General features: G+C 39.5%; 1 protein-coding gene across 1 annotated transcript in view; it reads right to left on the bottom strand.

Annotated features, from left to right (window-relative positions):
• LOC126424619 (mucin-4-like) overlaps positions 1–17309 on the bottom strand; it is a 65632-nt gene that overhangs the window by 17988 nt on the left and 30335 nt on the right. Inside the window, exons 2-3 of the mRNA XM_050087356.1 lie at positions 14774–15187; positions 7860–8245 (exon numbers count right to left, since the gene is read on the bottom strand). Coding sequence (XP_049943313.1) covers positions 7860–8245; positions 14774–15103 — 716 coding nt within the window. The 5' untranslated portion in view covers positions 15104–15187. The remainder of the gene's footprint in view (positions 1–7859; positions 8246–14773; positions 15188–17309) is intronic.

The following is a 17309-nucleotide window of genomic DNA, read 5'->3' as shown; positions in this document are numbered from 1 at the left end:
GTTCAGTCACTGGTCATTTAAAATCAGCTACCGACAGAGCATCTCACATTCCTGTCATAACTGATGGCAGCAGCTTCCAACAGTGCTCCGCATTACAAGAACAGCATTTTAGTACTTGTGAAGTGACCTGCTGATTTTGTGTATAGCCTTTAACCGAGTGGTAGATGATGTGGCAACATTGTAGTGCCAAGTGACAGATGTCAATCATCAAGTAATTTTAATTCGATTACAGTAACAAAAATAGTCACTATAAACAACGGAACTGTACTATTGCAAAGAAAGGAGCAATATATGTGGTCATAAAAATGTGTGATAGCCTCCCTTGTGAATTAAAACTGCTGGCCAATAATGAGAAATTTTAAAAACAAATTGAAATCATCCCTGTGAATGTATTGACTTTCCCTAAGAATTAATTCATTGCATTCTTGTCGGGTCAGCAGCCAGACTGTTCTGTCATCTCGACTTGATTTTTCTATGGACCATCTTCAGGTGAGAATGCTGTCTGCTAAATCTCCCCATAACTGATTGCTGCCACGAACAACAGTTTTATACAATGCAGAAAACCAACAGTGCCTGTGAGAGAAATTATTGTTGTTGTCCCATAACACTAAGTGAAGGCACAGCGATCCAGCGGTGAAAGCTGGCTGAAACGATGAATCACTATGGAGTATGTGCCTCCTTGTCTGAGTTAAGGACCGTTGTTTTTTAAGATAAAACAGGATTCCTTACAGGAAGCTCTCGTCTCTATTGATAATTTTATATGCCAGTCTAATTTCAATCAACTCCTTTAAGACACAGTCCCAATGCAAGAAGTTAGCATCCAACATGTAGGGACATTGAGGATGTTTGTGAGGGAAGCTGATGCCATCTTGTATACAGAAACTTTAAGCTTGTGTACATGCACAATGGCTACAATGACAAACTGGCTACACTGACCTTTGCCAAAACCAGCAGAAGACGTATATAGCTCAGTTGCTCTCCTACCATATGATGGTAGCATACCTTCAAGGATACGAAGGATTTTACAAAGACATAATATTAAAGTGTATTTCAGGACTAAGAGAGAGCGGCATTTACAGAATCCCTTGCCATTGTGCTACACACAATTACTACAACCTGAGGAATCTGTGGTGGAGGAGCACTGCATAACTTGTGGACACAGAATAATGTACAGTGAGACACAGGCAGTTGGTGCAGTGTCTCACTATTGGGACCCTACCTTATAGGAATCGACTGAAATTAGAGTGGTAGATAATATTTATAAATAGAGATGAGAGTTATTCTTTAAGTAAAATGTGGAATCATGTTCTGTCTCAAATTAAACAACAGTCTTTCACTAGGGTGGCAGAGGCGTATACACTGTAGTGATGCACAGTTTCTCACAGCTTTCATCACAGATGCGCTGTATGTTCACTTTGCATCACGAGGCAGCAGCAAGAATTTACCTAGAAGGCACGTTAGTTCTCAAGATGAATATAAGTGCAACTGTTCATGGCAGGAATCAGTTCTGGCGAGGTTTAGTGAATAGCGATCTCATCTGAAGATGGTGACCATATGGAGCATTGAAAATTCATGTGAAAACGAATGTATGACCAGGCTGGAGACCTGACAAACATATAATGAAATTATCCCTGGTTGATATTCCTAATCCACAAATGAATATCTGAGAACTAAGTATGTATGTGGTTAGAGCACTTTTTTTATATTAACAAAAATCATAGATTCCATCTTACATTTTCTATTTATTTGTAGAATAAGATAATTTTCTAAAAAATGCAAGTCTGTAAAAAGCCCTCATTTAGCCATGTTTTAACAGAGAAAATGTATCTTGTATGTAAATCTACAGACATGGCCTACATCGTGGTGAGCTGTCATGAGTATGGCCCATTGAACATGTAAAAAGACTAAAAACTGACAGATAACAATACTTTTATAAAGTAGACCTAATTTTACTTTCTTGACAACATCTGTTTCATAGACTAATCTATTATTATATGATTCTATACACAAAGTCATTGGTGACTGGAATTCGAGAGTAGGAAAATGGAGAGAAGGAAACATAGTAGGTGAATATGGATTGGGGGTAAGAAATGAAAGAGGAAGCCGCCTGGTAGAATTTTGCACAGAGCATAACATAATCATAGCTAACACTTGGTTCAAGAATCATAAAAGAAGGTTGTATACATGGAAGAATCCTGGAGATATTAGAAGGTATCAGATACATTATATAACGGTAAGACAGAGATTTAGGAACCAGGTTTTAAATTGTAAGACATTTCCAGAGGCAGATGTGGACTCTGACCACAATCTATTGGTTATGAACTGCAGATTAAAACTGAAGAAACTGCAAAAATGTGGGAATTTAAGGAGATGGGACCTGGATAAACTGACTAAACCAGAGGTTGTACAGAGTTTCAGGGAGAGCATAAGGGAACAATTGACAGGAATGGGGGAAAGAAATACAGTAGAAGAAGAATAGGTAGCTCTGAGGGATGAAGTAGTGAAGGCAGCAGAGGATCAAGTAGGTAAAAAGACGGGGGGCTAGTAGAAATCCTTGGGTAACAGAAGAAATATTGAATTTAACTGATGAAAGGAGAAAATATAAAAATGCAGTAAATGAAGCAGGCAAAAAGGAATACAAACGTCTCAAAAATGAGATCGACAGGGAGTGCTAAATGGCTAAGCAGGGATGGCTAGAGGACAAATGTAAGGATGTAGAGGCTTATCTCATTAGGGGTAAGATAGATACTGCCTACAGGAAAATTAAAGAGATCTTTGGAGAAAAGAGAGCCACTTGTATGAATATCAAGAGCTCAGATGGAAACCCAGTTCTATGCAAAGAAGGGAAAGCAGTAAGGTGGAAGGAGTATATAGAGGGTCTATACAAGGGCAATGTACTTGAGGACAATATTATGGAAATGGAAGAGGATGAAGATGAAATGGGAGATACAATACTGCGTGAAGAGTTTGACAGAGCACTGAAAGACCTGAGTCGAAACAATGCCCCGGGAGTAGACAACATTCCATTAGAACTACTGACAGCCTTGGGAGAGCCAGTCCTGACAAAACTCTAGCATCTGGTGAGCAGGATGTATGAGACACGTGAAATACCTTCAGACTTCAAGAAGAATATAACAGTTCCAATCCCAAAGAAAGCAGGTGTTGACAGAAGTGAAAATTACCAAACTACCAGTTTAATAAGTCACAGCTGCAAAATACTAACACGAATTCTTTACAGACAAATGGAAAAACTGGTAGAAGCCGACCTCGGGGAAGATCAGTTTGGATTCTGTAGAAATGTTGGAACACGTGAGGCATTACTGACCTTATGACTTATCGTAGAAGCTAGATTAAGGAAAGGCAAACCTACGTTTCTAGCATTTGTAGAGTTAGAGAAAGCTTTAGACAATGTTGGCTGGAATACTCTCTTTCAAATTCTGAAGGTGGCAGGGGTAAAATACAGTGAAAGGCTATTTACAATTTGTGCAGAAACCAGATGGCAGTTATAAGAGACGAGGCACATGAAAGGGAAGCAGTGGTTGGAAAGGGAGTGAGACAGGGTTGTAGCTTCTCCCCAATGTTATTCAATCTGTATATTGAGCAAGCAGTAAAGGAAACAAAAGAAAAATTCAGAGTAGGTATTAAAATCCATGGAGAAGAAATAAAAACTCTGAGGTTCGCCGATGACATTGTAATTCTGTCAGAGACAGCAATGGACTTGGAAGAGCAGTTGAACGGAATGGACAGTGAGTGTCTTGAAAGGAGGATATAAGATGAACATCAACAAAAGCAAAACGAGGATAATGGAAAGTAGTCGAATTAAGTCGGTTGATGCTGAGGGAATTAGATTAGGAAATGAGACACTTAAAGTTTTGCTATTAGGGGAGCAAAATAACTGATGATGGTTGAAGTAGAGAGGATATAAAATTTAGACTGGCAATGGCAAGGAAAGTGTTTCTGAAGAAGAGAAATTTGTTAACATCGAATATAGATTTAAGTGTCAGATAGTCGATTCTGAAAGTATTTGTATGGAGTGTAGCCATGTATGGAAGTGAAACATGGACGATAAATAGTTTGGACAAGAAGAGAATAGAAGGTTTCGAAATGTGGTGCTACAGAAGAATGCTGAAAATTAGATGGGTAGATCACATAACTAATGAGGAGGTATTGAATAGAATTGGAGAGAAGAGGAGTTTGTGGCACAACTTGAGAAGAAGAAGGGACAAGTTGGTAGGATGTGTTCTGAGGCATCAAGGGATCACAAATTTAGCATTGGAGGGCAGCGTGGAGGGTAAAAATCGTAGAGGGAGACCAAGAGATGACTACACTAAGCATATTCAGAAGGATGTAGGTTGCAGTAGGTACTGGGAGATGAAGAAGCTTGCACAGGATAGAGTAGCATGGAGAGCTGCATCAAACCAGTCTCAGGACTGAAGACCACGACAACAACAACATTACACAAATATATAGACTCAGGAGCAATTGCATTTGGGAAGAGGGGAAGTGGGGATGGGCGGCGGGAGGGGAAGTGGGAGTATAGTTTGGCATGTCTTGTGACAGTTGAGTGCTGGAAAAACAAGAAATGGAACATAATTGTATTTGATCAGAGCTTCACTTTAATTGTGCTCAATGCTCAGGATACTCAACATACCTCCAAGGTTGTGCATGCACTGGGTGTTCGACACGCCACTGTTTAGTGTATAAGGAATGAGCACCCTTTACATTTTTATAAAATGAAAGAGAGAATAACTTCTTTTTATATAATTGCTCCGCTGCCATCAAAATATTCATCTACAAGATTATTACACTTTTTGTAAGGGTTTGTTCGGAAGAAGTGAAACTTCTTGCAGTTAGACCCCAGTGTCTGTCAGATGAAAACCTTGAAAAACCACAAAAAAATCTTCTTACGGTGGTTTCCAAGCTACTAATAGAAAGCCAATGTATTCTTTAACGGCTTTGTGTACTACCTATGCATTAACTGATAAAAAATCAAAACATTCATTTGACAACTTTAATATATTTTTCAGGTGGAATCAACATCAAAATCTGACTGACCAAACGTTTTACATCAAATCCCAAATATCTACTTCAACTGTTGAGAAGTACATGGCATAGAACTTCTCCAGGAGGGACACCATGGTGTGGTGCACAGCACTGCAGTCTACCAGGAGATATTGCATGGTGATGTAAGCACATCGTAAGGAGACCCCACTCCACCACACGATGCCCCAGGAGTACAGAAGGTGTATTTTGACTGACTGACAAAAGAAGGATGTACAAAACAAAAATGTACAGAAAAAAACAGGAATACAGCAGCATTATTTGCTTAGGAATGAAATAAATAGGGAGTGCAGGGAAGTCAAGGTGAAATGACTGCAATAATAATGGGAAGAAAATGGAGAAGGAAAGATTGTCAGAAGAACAGATACAGCATACAAAAAAGTCTACATCATCATCTGTGACAAAGTCAAAGGTAACAATGCTATGAGAGTGACACAGAAACTCCACTGTTAAAAATCGAGGTGAGGACAAACATGTGGAAACAGTATCCTGCAGGCCTCTACGAGGGGGAGGAACTGGCATAATATGATAGAAGAAGAATTAAGACGTCGACATCGAAGACACAGGGGATTCCTATTAGAGTTCATCAGGGAGTTAGAATACTTGTGATCCAATATGGTGGAAGGCATTGATACCATTCCTTTGGAATTTAAAAAATCGTTGGAGGAAAAGATAACCAATGACTATTCAAGTTGGTCTGTAGAGCCTGAGAGACTGGAGGTACACCATTAGACTTTCAGAAAAATATCATCCACAATGTCCAGAAAGAGCAAGAGCAGATAAGTGTGTGAACTATTGCACAACTAGCTTATGAGCTCATGCATCATATTACTAAGTGTGCGGGACATGATTAACAGGGGATACTGAACATATACAGAGAAGGGCAGCACTGATGTTCACAGGTATGCCTGACCCATGACCCTCTGCCATGCATTTCATGATGATTTGCAGAGTATGGATGTACATGTAGATACTGGCACGAATATTATACAGAAACTTCAAAAGGAAAACGTGAGTCGCAGATAGGCACAACAAAAAGACACTCACAATTTTAGCTTTTGCCCGTTAAGGCCTTCGTCAACAATAGACAGACATACACGCGTGCGCACACACGCATCCATGCGCGCGCGTGCACATGCACACACATGCACAGATTGCAGTCTCAGGCAACTGAAACCACACTGTGGTGTGTGTGTGTGTGTGTGTGTGTGTGTGTGTGTGTTTGTGTGTGTGTGTGTGTGTGTGTGTGTGTGCGCGTGTATTGCTGATGAAGGCCTTAATGACCAAAAGCTATATAGTTGCGCCTATCTGCGACTCACCATCTCCGCTATATGGTGAGTAGGAACTTTCTTTCTCATAATACTGTTCCATTTCATCCTGGATTTTCCATTGTTTGAAAAGGAAAGGTGTGTGTGGCAAAAATATTATACACAAAGACTAAAAGGAAAACCCAGTGTCTTTCAGATCATTATCAGTTTGGCTTTAGGAAAAGTAAACGCACCAGAAATATTAGTAATATACTATGTTTACTAAACACAAGGAGGGAACATAAATAGAAGACCGAGAAAAAGTACTTAGATGAAAATAAGTATACAACAAGATGAAGTCTTCTGCTCCTACTTTCAATTTATATATCAATTAAGCAATGACAGAGGAAAAAGAAAAGTTTACAAGTGAGATTGCAATTCAGGCTGAAGGGATACCAGTAAGATTCACTCGTGACATTTCTACTTTCAGTGAATGTGAGGAAAAATTGTAGGATTTAGTGAAAGAAATGAACATTTTACAGAAAATGGATTGAGAGTAGACCAAAGAAGGTAATGAGGTATAGCAGAAAAAAAATTGTGAGAAACTTAACATCAAAATTGGGGACCATGAGGCTTATGAAGTGTAGGTATTCTGCTACCATGGAAGCAAAATAAAACATGACTAAAAAAGCAAGGAAGATATACAAGTAAACTAACAGAGGCAAAGAAGACATTCCTGACTTAAAGAAGGTTGCTAGTATCATTTGAGGTCAGAATTTCTTAAATGAACGTCTGGAGCACAGGATTGTATGCAGGTGATTCACAGCCTGTGATGAAACTGCAAAAGAAGGAAGTCAAAGTGTACAAGATGTGGTGTTATAGAATGGTGCTGAAAGTTAGGTGGGCTGGTAAGGTAAGGAATACAGAGCTTGTTCGCAAAATATGTGAAAAATATCAGTAGGAAGATGGAATAGGATGATAGGGTGTGTGTTAAGAAATCAAGCAACAACATTCCTGGCTCCTGACGGAGCTTTAGGAGATAAAAAGTATAGGGGACATAGATAGGAATACATCCAACTGATAACTGAAAACATTGGATGGATTAGATGAAGAGGTTGGCACAGGAGAGGGAAGTATGGCAGGCTGCATTAAACCAGTCAGAAGTCTTATGGGGATGCTTAAACAAATGAGTACAAGCTAATGAAACAAATATTTCTGTATCTCTGGAAACAGACAATGATAGCACAGATTACAGACACAAGAAAAGAATAGAAAGAAATAAAAACATAAAAAATGCTAATAACAATAAGAAACTTTTTAAGGATAAAATACTAAATTTATAAGGCTTTCAAGGAAAGAGAAATATAAAATCAGGAACAACAGAGATAGAAGGCAGGAACAGTCAACACGGAGAGAAGACAAAGGAGTATTATAATAATAGAAACAACAACAAAAAGAAGAGGAATTCAAGTTGTTACACAATACAATTGTTGGTCAATACAATGATTTAAAAAATCTTAAACCCAGTATTTGAGCAAACTGGCTACTCACGTGTTGTTGTTGGCTTCTGGGGCAGTAGTGCTGTCTGGTGGAAGTCCGGACATATGCCGGATACCGGCAGCAACTACCGCCGGATCACCATCCTCGTCTCCCCGCCCGAGCAGCTGGCTCGATAGTGACTGCTGCGAGTCGTCGGAGAGGAGTGCATCTGAGCCAATGGTAGGAATGGCACCGGCTGTAGCCACCACCTCCTCGCAGGCCTGGTCGTCGCCCTCGCCCCATTGCAGTATTGCCAGCTCTGCCTCCCCCACAGTGGTGCTGATGAGGACACTCTCATCATCCAGAGCGCCATCACCCACCAGCACTGGGTCAATGTTGCAGCCGTCCTCCGACAGTAGCTCCTCCACGGTCGCTACTTCCACTGAAGGGCCCTCCACCTGTCATAAATAAGTGACAGGGGGTGCTCACACACAACACGTACTTTAAATGACGAGTAATCAAATGTAAAAGATGTTGTTATAAAATGCGTTCAGAGCAGGAGAGTGGCATTTACTTACAACTAAAGTATTGCTTGACAAAAAGTTGTTTTGAACACTTTACTGAGAACCGTCAGTGGTACACCCTTTGCTGCTTCTAAACTGGAAACTATCACACCCAGTCAGTTACAGCAGATCCTAAGGTTTAGCTCTGAGTGTGAATGATGGGCCAACTTATTTAACATATACTAAGCATTATGCCAAAAGAAATAACGAACACTTACAGATCAAGCCCCAGACAATGGGCTTAGTTGTCTAACATAAGCACAGCCACTAGTTCACCAGTTGCCAATTCAAGGATGATTAAATGTACAATTTTAAAAAATTTAAAAACAGTTACACGACACAGTTTTCACAGCCACATACAAAGGCACATCGGACAAACTTCTTGACAAATCATTTTTATTTTTTCAGTACTAAACAGCTTTGTTCATTGAAGGCATGTTTAGCTGTTACAATATTTTCCACGCTGCATCAGTTGCCTTTTGTAACTAAGATGCATAAATAACTAAATTATCAATTTTTTTTTCAATCTATGTTCATATGTCCTCAATTGTTATTTTCTTACTAGCAAAGTTTTGTTTTTTGCCTTTTAAGTTCAACTTTTTTTTCAAAACTGCTGAAAATGCTGAACATATGATATGCACATTTTTAACTATCAGTTATTTTAAAGCAATGGTTGTGAAATCTGGACACCGTTAAAAATGGACAGAAAGCACATAGAAGTGATGTAAATATAGCTCTGGAGAAGGTTCGTGTGGACCAGCTGGACAGAAGAAAACAGCAATGTAACAATACAGAAAGGACTAACAATTTCTTTTTAAATTGAGAAGCAATAAGTTTTTAATAGACATACTGGAAGGAAAAGTTCTGTGATGGAAAACCAAGAGGAGGCCGAGAAAGAAAATAGGTCTACTGGAAGTAACAAGATGACAAGATTATCAGGAAATGAAAAGGGCACTACAAAACAGGAGAGGATGGTTGCAACGACAAGGAATAGCCTTTAGAAGAAGAGGATGACGATTTTGTGACAACAGAGAAAGAAAGAAAAGGACACACAAGATAAACATTGAAGAGAAAGATAAGCATTCCTGACCATAATATTAGAAGACATTTAAGGTGCAGCAAAGAATTCGTAAATTAATACAATTTACAAATTTTTTGCTATACAGATGTGGAACAATATGACCACAAGAATATACGTTATCAGAAGCAATTGGTTGCACTGTTAACTCTTTGACTGCACATTCAAGACTTTGTGGGAATGCCTCAGCTGCTGCACTATCAGATGTCTTACCGTGCAGTCAGTGCCGAATACTTCCGACAATCTTGCCGATAGAGATGGATAAAAGTAAAAGTTAAAAACTTGCTAGCTTTTGGAACTAATAGTTCTTTCCTCAAGAAGGAGAAAGCAATGGGTGAGAAATGTTAAAAAGGAAGACCAGGTTATTCAGACCCACTTCTGAAAGTTCCAAGTATCTTATTTTTACTTTTACACACTACCTGACCAAAGTATGTGAGCTGAATACCTGAGGGTAAAAGCTGAATACCTGGGGGGAAAAGCTGAATACCTGGGGGGAAAAGCTGGATATCTGAGGGGAAAAGCTGATTCTTCCTCTAGGGATGAAACCAGAAGAGGTGGTGGTGACGGACACTAGAATTTGGAAGCACAGATGACATTCTAACTGATCGCACAGGTATCGCACTGGATTCTGGTCGGAACTCTGGGCAGGTCAGTCCATTTCGGGAAACCATTGCCTAATAGCTGCTGCTTTATAACAGGGTTTGCTGTCACACCAATACAATCAATCTTTGTCTCTGAACTGTTCTTCTGCTGTATACAGTACACAATGCAATGAAATATGTTTATTTCCTTCCACATTTATCATTTTCTTAAACACAGTAAGAGGATAGCATCCAAACCACAAAAAATACCCACATATAACTCCAACTCCTCTGTTCCTCACTGCTGGCACTACACATGATGGCAGGTAATGTTCTCCGAGCATTCACCAAACCCAAACCCTTCATTGGATTGCCAGATGGTAAATCACTCATTTCCAGTCATCCACCATCCAGTCGTATCTCTTTTTTACACCACCTTAAGTGTCAGTGTTCAGCACAGAAATGTGTGGCTTGCAAGGAGCTGCTCGAGCACTGTACCCAGTTCTTTGTAACTGCCTCACGAATTCTTTGTGCGATTTCTTACAACAGTTTGCAATGACTGACAGTTCCTGTCTATCCTCACACGGTCTCTGCTCGGTCTCCGGTTAGCTGCAATTGTTCCTTCGCATTTGGACTCGGTAACGACATCGCCGACAGTCGACTGCAGGCCTGAAATGCCCCTGGCAGATTTGTTATCGGGGGATATCCAATCACTGGCCAACGTCGGGGCTCTCCTGACTGACACACTGCGCTCTTACTGACAACACTACTCCCCGCCTCATTTAAACTGGCAGGTCCGGCTCTGCTTTACATAGGAGAGCCCGGATATTTTGATGAGACAGTTTGTGAGCATATTGGTAGTATTACACAAATCACCCCCTGAAGGTAAATCGTTGATAGCAATTCTGCCTGAAATTAACCAGTTTTCTTAATTAAATTTTCCTTTGATACAATTAACTGGCTTCCTTATGCTTTGTGTTTTCCTGCTTAGGATCTGAAATGAGAAGCAACACATCTAACCTGTTTTTTTACCTACCATATTTGATTTTTTCCTCTTCCTTTTATTATTATAATATGTATCTTGGTTGGTCCACCATAACTCCTGACAGCTTTTTGCTTCTTGTCTCTCTCCCCATATCCTAGACTTAAATTGGCTTTTACTTCTCTTCACTTTTTTAACATCTTATACTTTGTTTTTCTCGATCCATTTCTAATGAAAATTAAATGACTGCTTCCAAATGGACTTATGTAACCTCACAATATGACAAATCGATCACATAATTACACGTAAGTTCGCCGCGTCTGCTAGGTATAGCACGAAAGGATATGCCCGCCAGAGTCAGGTCGTGTGGCAAAACACTTAAGACAGATTTAGGGGCCACGTTGACAGGCACTGCCTCACTTGTTGCAACCAGGTGGTGTTTACAGCTAGCTCTCCCTCGTATCTATTGATGACAACCCCATCCTATAAGGTTTTCTTCCGGGTTGTGATATGAACTTTGCTGTTAGCTACTGTCAGGGTTTGGCTATCCCACAGAATTGTGTGTCTGCCTAAGATGGTACTGTTTTCACACACCGCTCCATCGGCCATTGTGCTTTCAGTGAATGAACTGTAAGTAAACAGATACACAGAGTGTGGTTTGTATTCACTTACTTCCTAACCAAATCTACCCAGTGTTCTATGCTACTGTGCGAGTCATCCGATAAACTTTGAAGAACACTGAATTGTGCAAGAGATATGCATCTCCATAAGTGTGTGTGTGTGTGTGTTTCCAAGGGAACTATTACTTCCTGTGATTCGCTGTACATAATCAGTGTATAAAAAGTTGTCTTCTTGAAGAAGCAGATTAACAGTAGGCATCACATCATTTTGACTAGACTATTAGTTTAAATGAGTCTTTTATTAAGCAGTATTAGCAAGCTTCGAGTGTGCGGTCTTTCTCAGGTACATTAACGGATGTGGACACTTCACCCTCTAAAGAATTTACCAATGTCACATGCAGCACGACTACGGAATAAATATTCACCAAACAAACATACATAACATTCTTTTTCATATCTGTTTCAGACTCAGTCTATTTCTGTACACATACGGAAAGGTATAATACCTCACACTTACCTGACATTCAGGTTGCAGGTGCACAATGAAGTCCAAGCACGAATCCTGGCAAAGCAGTGGAGGAAATTGCGAGAACAATAAATGACCAAGTAAGAGGTATTCAACCAATCACGTTACAAAAATGAGCATGCCAAGAAATAGTATTTGTAAATGTATGAATACAACATGTTTCAAGAGCATTTCACATGGCATCAAACTGTCACAATGAAAGTACAGGCAATACCATGCTGGAGGATACCACCGACACTTTGTTAATAATACTAAAATGGAAACACTTTGGAAGTTGATCACGAAACAGCTTTCAGCTTCTTTGGCCATCACCAACTGATGACCCAATGTGACAACCACAGCTACAGAACATGCAACTTACACAGATATTACTCATACCATTACAGTAAATGACGAGATACACAATGGTTACACAAGAGAGAATTACTTTTTTACTTTACACAGAAATTATTATATTTAACAAAATATGAAAAATATATTCGAATTTACTGTTGTAATGTAACATTTGCATACCTAAAACTTAATGTAACAGAAAGAAAACAGAAAGTAGTGTTTGGTCATTTAACTGTAAGCCAGCATTCTGTGTCATATGATTATCTACATCAGCTACTTTGGGTAATGACATCTTTCTGCTTTATAAAAGATCTTCTAACACAAAACCACTGGTACAACACAGATAACACCGTTTGAAGCACTCCAAATCGATAAATGTGTCACAGAAAGGCAACATAGTTTTACACCAGTAAACCCCGCTTCTTTACTGAATTGAACTCCTGTATATAAAACAGTTTGAAAAAGGCGATTTACTTTAAAAATGAGTTAATGTGTTGAATATCTGCCTTTATGTGTGCAAGCAAGAACAAGTTCAGGAACAGTTTGACATTACGCTTTAAGTTTGTTAGAAGTCACTAAGTGCCGTCGTCATGAAATACTGGATGGATATAAAATCATTAATTTGTGCTCTGTTTTAACCAAAAGACAGTTTTCCACACGTCTCGGGGTTTACGATGTCATATCTCCAGAGCTATGTGTCACACAATGATAGAACTCTGCAGGTACATTCAGTGGTACTGTCTGCAAACTGTGTTACAAATAAAGTTTGTAAAGTAAAATATATCAAAATATCATGCCTGATGCTTGAAGTCCGACTGTATGAACAGCAAAACTATGGTAAGTGATACCTAGTTTTCCTTTCATAATTTTGTGCGGGGTGTTAACAAGAAAAAGTTTCGTAAAGGTTTGAAATTATGAGTAAATTTGTTGGAAGTCACTAAGCACTCTCATTCTCAAATACTGTGTTGATACACTCTTTATTAATAGATTATGAAAGCATTTTAAATTTGGTTAATAATTACGTGAAATACTGAAAATTGAATTTTTGTTGCCCTTAAGCTGCAACTGGTACCAGGTTAGCATTTTAGTAATAAAGACTACATTTTGATAACTTTTAGGGATGAAATTCTTCAGCTTTTTCTTTTTGGTGTCCCATTTTTTATTCCTTGTATTGTATAGATTCCTACTGTGACTAATTTTGAAATAAGCACAATCGTTTGGGGGAAAAAAATAAATAAAAAAAAAATCACTTAAACTGTCATACACTTGTTTTATCAGCAGATGAACATTCCTTAAAATGCACATACATTCAAAGGATTGGTTGGTAGCATACTCCCGCTATACCAAAATTACCTAGCACTTGTCTCATAAATAAAGGGCTGTACAGTCTCATAAATTTGCTGTATGATTTTACTCCTTCATTACATGTGTCTCAATATTAATCGATACATACAGCGCCTCTTACTAGTACCATAACAACAATTAGACCTTTGAGAGAAGTAACTTTTTTTCCTTTGATAAATTTGAATTTGCATCTTCAGTAGCAAAGATTTGGTACCATTATTTTGTGTGTGTGTGTGTGTGTGTGTGTGTGTGTGTGTGTGTGTGTGTGTGTGTGAGAGAGAGAGAGAGAGAGAGAGAGAGAGAGAGAGAGAGAGAGAGAGAGAGAGAGAGAGAGAGAGAGAGAGAGGTGAGAAGAGCAGTACACTACGCTTAGTCCACTCTACCAAATTCACGTATCATTTTGTGTGTACAGTTATCACTGGACCATGGCCTAAGAAGCTAAAAATCCGTTTCAAGAGCAAACAATACGGAAAATTCAGTTAATGTTACTTCCTCAATAACGTGTGAAAAAGTGAATTACTAATCATTCACTCAAAGAAACCTCTCAACGTAGTGTCTCACTGGAGTAGCAGTTCCAACAGAAGTCAAATAGCCTCAGTTTGTAATGACTTTGTCAACTTTTAACTAGCAGATGACACTGTATTCTTCAGTAACACTACTTAATAGAAAATGAAATTATATCACTCCTGGGCAGTGGATTTCCTCTGCATGTGGTCATAGAACATGAAAACATTTACACAAGACCCATACGGACACCAAACTGTCCGAGTACTGAAAGTTAATATTGGCGGAGACCAGAAACAAGTGAATACCCATTATCTTAAAAAGTTTTCTGTCGAAGTAGATACTCGGATCAACCACCCTCCTGCGAGTAGTCTCGGAAATAATGAGTAATACATCATATATCGTATTATGTGACATTCAATTGCAATACATGTACGTTTATGAAAATGACTTACCGTAAGATCACCTAAACCACTCTGGCCGGGCTCAAATGGCTGGCACAACAACTCGAGAGCAGATTCGGATGTGTCCGGCGACAGCGACGGCACCCCGCTTACGACGTCACCCATCACTGAGCCATCCAGCACTTCCTCTTCCACCTCCTGCTCCTCCAAGCCCTGCTGGGGAAACACTCCGGCTTCGGACACCACCATCTGTTCGCCGGCCTCCGGAGGTGGCACCAGGGGGTCGGGTCCCGCCGCCCCCCTCTCGTCGCTCGTCGAGGACGAGACCTCCCCCTCCAAGACTGGGAGGGCATCTTGGCCCTCCCCAGTCACCAGATCCATCTCTTCACCTCCCCCACCCTCCTGCTGAAACTGACTCCGCAGGTTCCCCAGCTGGAACTGTGCTTTTCTACTCTCGATCTGAAACTGTGAAATTGAAATTAAATGTTGTGCTAGCTAGAAAAGATTGTGGGTCTGTATAGCAATTTAGGGAAACCTTTTGACAGTGATTACTGCCACACTCTCTTTGGAATTTGCTACAGTCTGATTAGAATCACTTGATAGTTGACGTCTGTCACTTTCAACTACAGAGTTGCCAAATCAGCTGCCACATACCGCTCTGTCACGGGTGAACCACCAACACAGCATGCCATTTTGCAAATGCTGTTAACGTGTAACATGGAACAATGTTGGAAGCAGCCGCCACAAGGTATGACACAAATGCGAGATACTCTGTCAACGGGGTGTGATTTGTAGTCCTGAATTTAAACTGACGTCCTAAGCTGAACCACAATCTTGCAATGTGCAATGTATCCAAGAAAATGGCAGTTAGCAATCAATGGCAGAACTAAAATCATGACTGCTTTGTTCACAGTCACTGAAGTTAACCTCTACGGGCAAACTCAGGACAGAAAAATTTCAGTCTGAGCACTAAAAAACAAATTGTAATTTCTCACTGTCTTTTAGTGGTTGGCTGAGACTATCCTCACACGAGTTACACGTAACGCTGCTTTACCAACTGACAAGCAGTCCTTGTTAGAACTTTACTGTGCATTATAGATGAAGCCGGCATATTCCAAACGAAAAAAAGCATGGTAGGAAGAAAAAATAAGTGCAAAGTGATAATGAAAATGACACACAAAGTATTATAAATTAAAAAAAAAATGTTTAACTCAATTAATTGAATAAAAATAAAATGTAAGTATTTTGTTTGGATTTAGAAATTTAAAACTGCTGTATTTCACAAGCTTCAAACTTATAACCTTCTGCACAACAGATTAATGTGCTAACCATTGCACTACAACATTACTATGCATACAACTGTTCATTTATGATACGTATATTCCCATGGCAACGATGATTTATGGCCTTTAAAAATTTAGCTTCACATCTACATCTATACTCTGCAAACCACTGTAAGGTTCATGGCAGAGGGTATGTCCCACTGTACCAGTTATTAAAGTTTCTTCCTATTGCATTCATGTATGGAATGAGGGAAGAATGATTGATTGAATGCCTCTGTGAATGCAATAATTATTCTAATCTTGTTCTCATGATCCCTATGTCAGCAATACATAGGGGGCTGTAGTATATTTCTAGAGCCAACATTTAAAGCCAGTTCTTGAAACTTTGATAATGAACTTTCTTAGGATATGTGACACTGAACTGCATCAAGTGTTTGGAAGGATCCAGTAGTATTTTGTTAGTGTTGTGCATGAAATGTGTGTATATCATTGGAACCGTGTGTGTGTGTGTGTGTGTGTGTGTGTGTGTGTGTGTGTGTGTGTGTGTGTGCGTAATGAAATACGAAACTACAGGGTCAAACCCATGAGTCAGGATCTGAACATAACAAGAAAGAAAGCCGGACAACATGAACTGACCAATTGTTGTGGCATGTTGCAGTTTGGCAATGGCGAACAGTTCGGGCATGACAGTGCTCTGATAGTAGGAAACCAGCACTGGGCCATGAAGTGTCAACTATTAAATTATTTTAATCTAAATGTAGATAGTAGTTTGTCAAGAGACAGCAAAGGACTTGGAAGATCAGTTGAACACAATGGGTAGTGTCTTGAAAAGATGATGTAGGATGAGCACCAACAAAGGAAAAACAAGAATAATGGAGGGCAGTCAAATTAAATCAGGTAATGGTGTGGGAATTAGATTAGGAAATAAACACAAAAAGGAGATAATGGGCTTTGTTATTTGGGTTACAAAATATCTGTTGATGGCCAAAATAGAGAGAATATAAAGCGCAGACTTGATAACCAACCAGAAATTTTACAAATGACCTATTTGTCTTTATCGGATGTTGCAGATAGTAATTTTTTTCCACTTTTCCATGTACCACAGTTCAACTGACAGCACCAAAAATGTATTTCAGTGTACACTAGTTTTATGATTTTGGTGCAAGCATTCCAATTTCAACTCTGGTCACAGTGATTTTAACACAATGCTGTCTGGGGGAACTATGTTGGTGTCATGCGAACATCTATCGGGCAGATGCTGCTGGCACAATGTTTGTGTCACGCAAATACCACTGGCACCAGAT

The sequence above is a fragment of the Schistocerca serialis genome, chromosome 10, assembly GCF_023864345.2.
Source record: "Schistocerca serialis cubense isolate TAMUIC-IGC-003099 chromosome 10, iqSchSeri2.2, whole genome shotgun sequence".
NCBI lineage: Eukaryota > Metazoa > Arthropoda > Insecta > Orthoptera > Acrididae > Schistocerca > Schistocerca serialis.
This window is presented reverse-complemented; position numbering and strand designations above follow the sequence as displayed.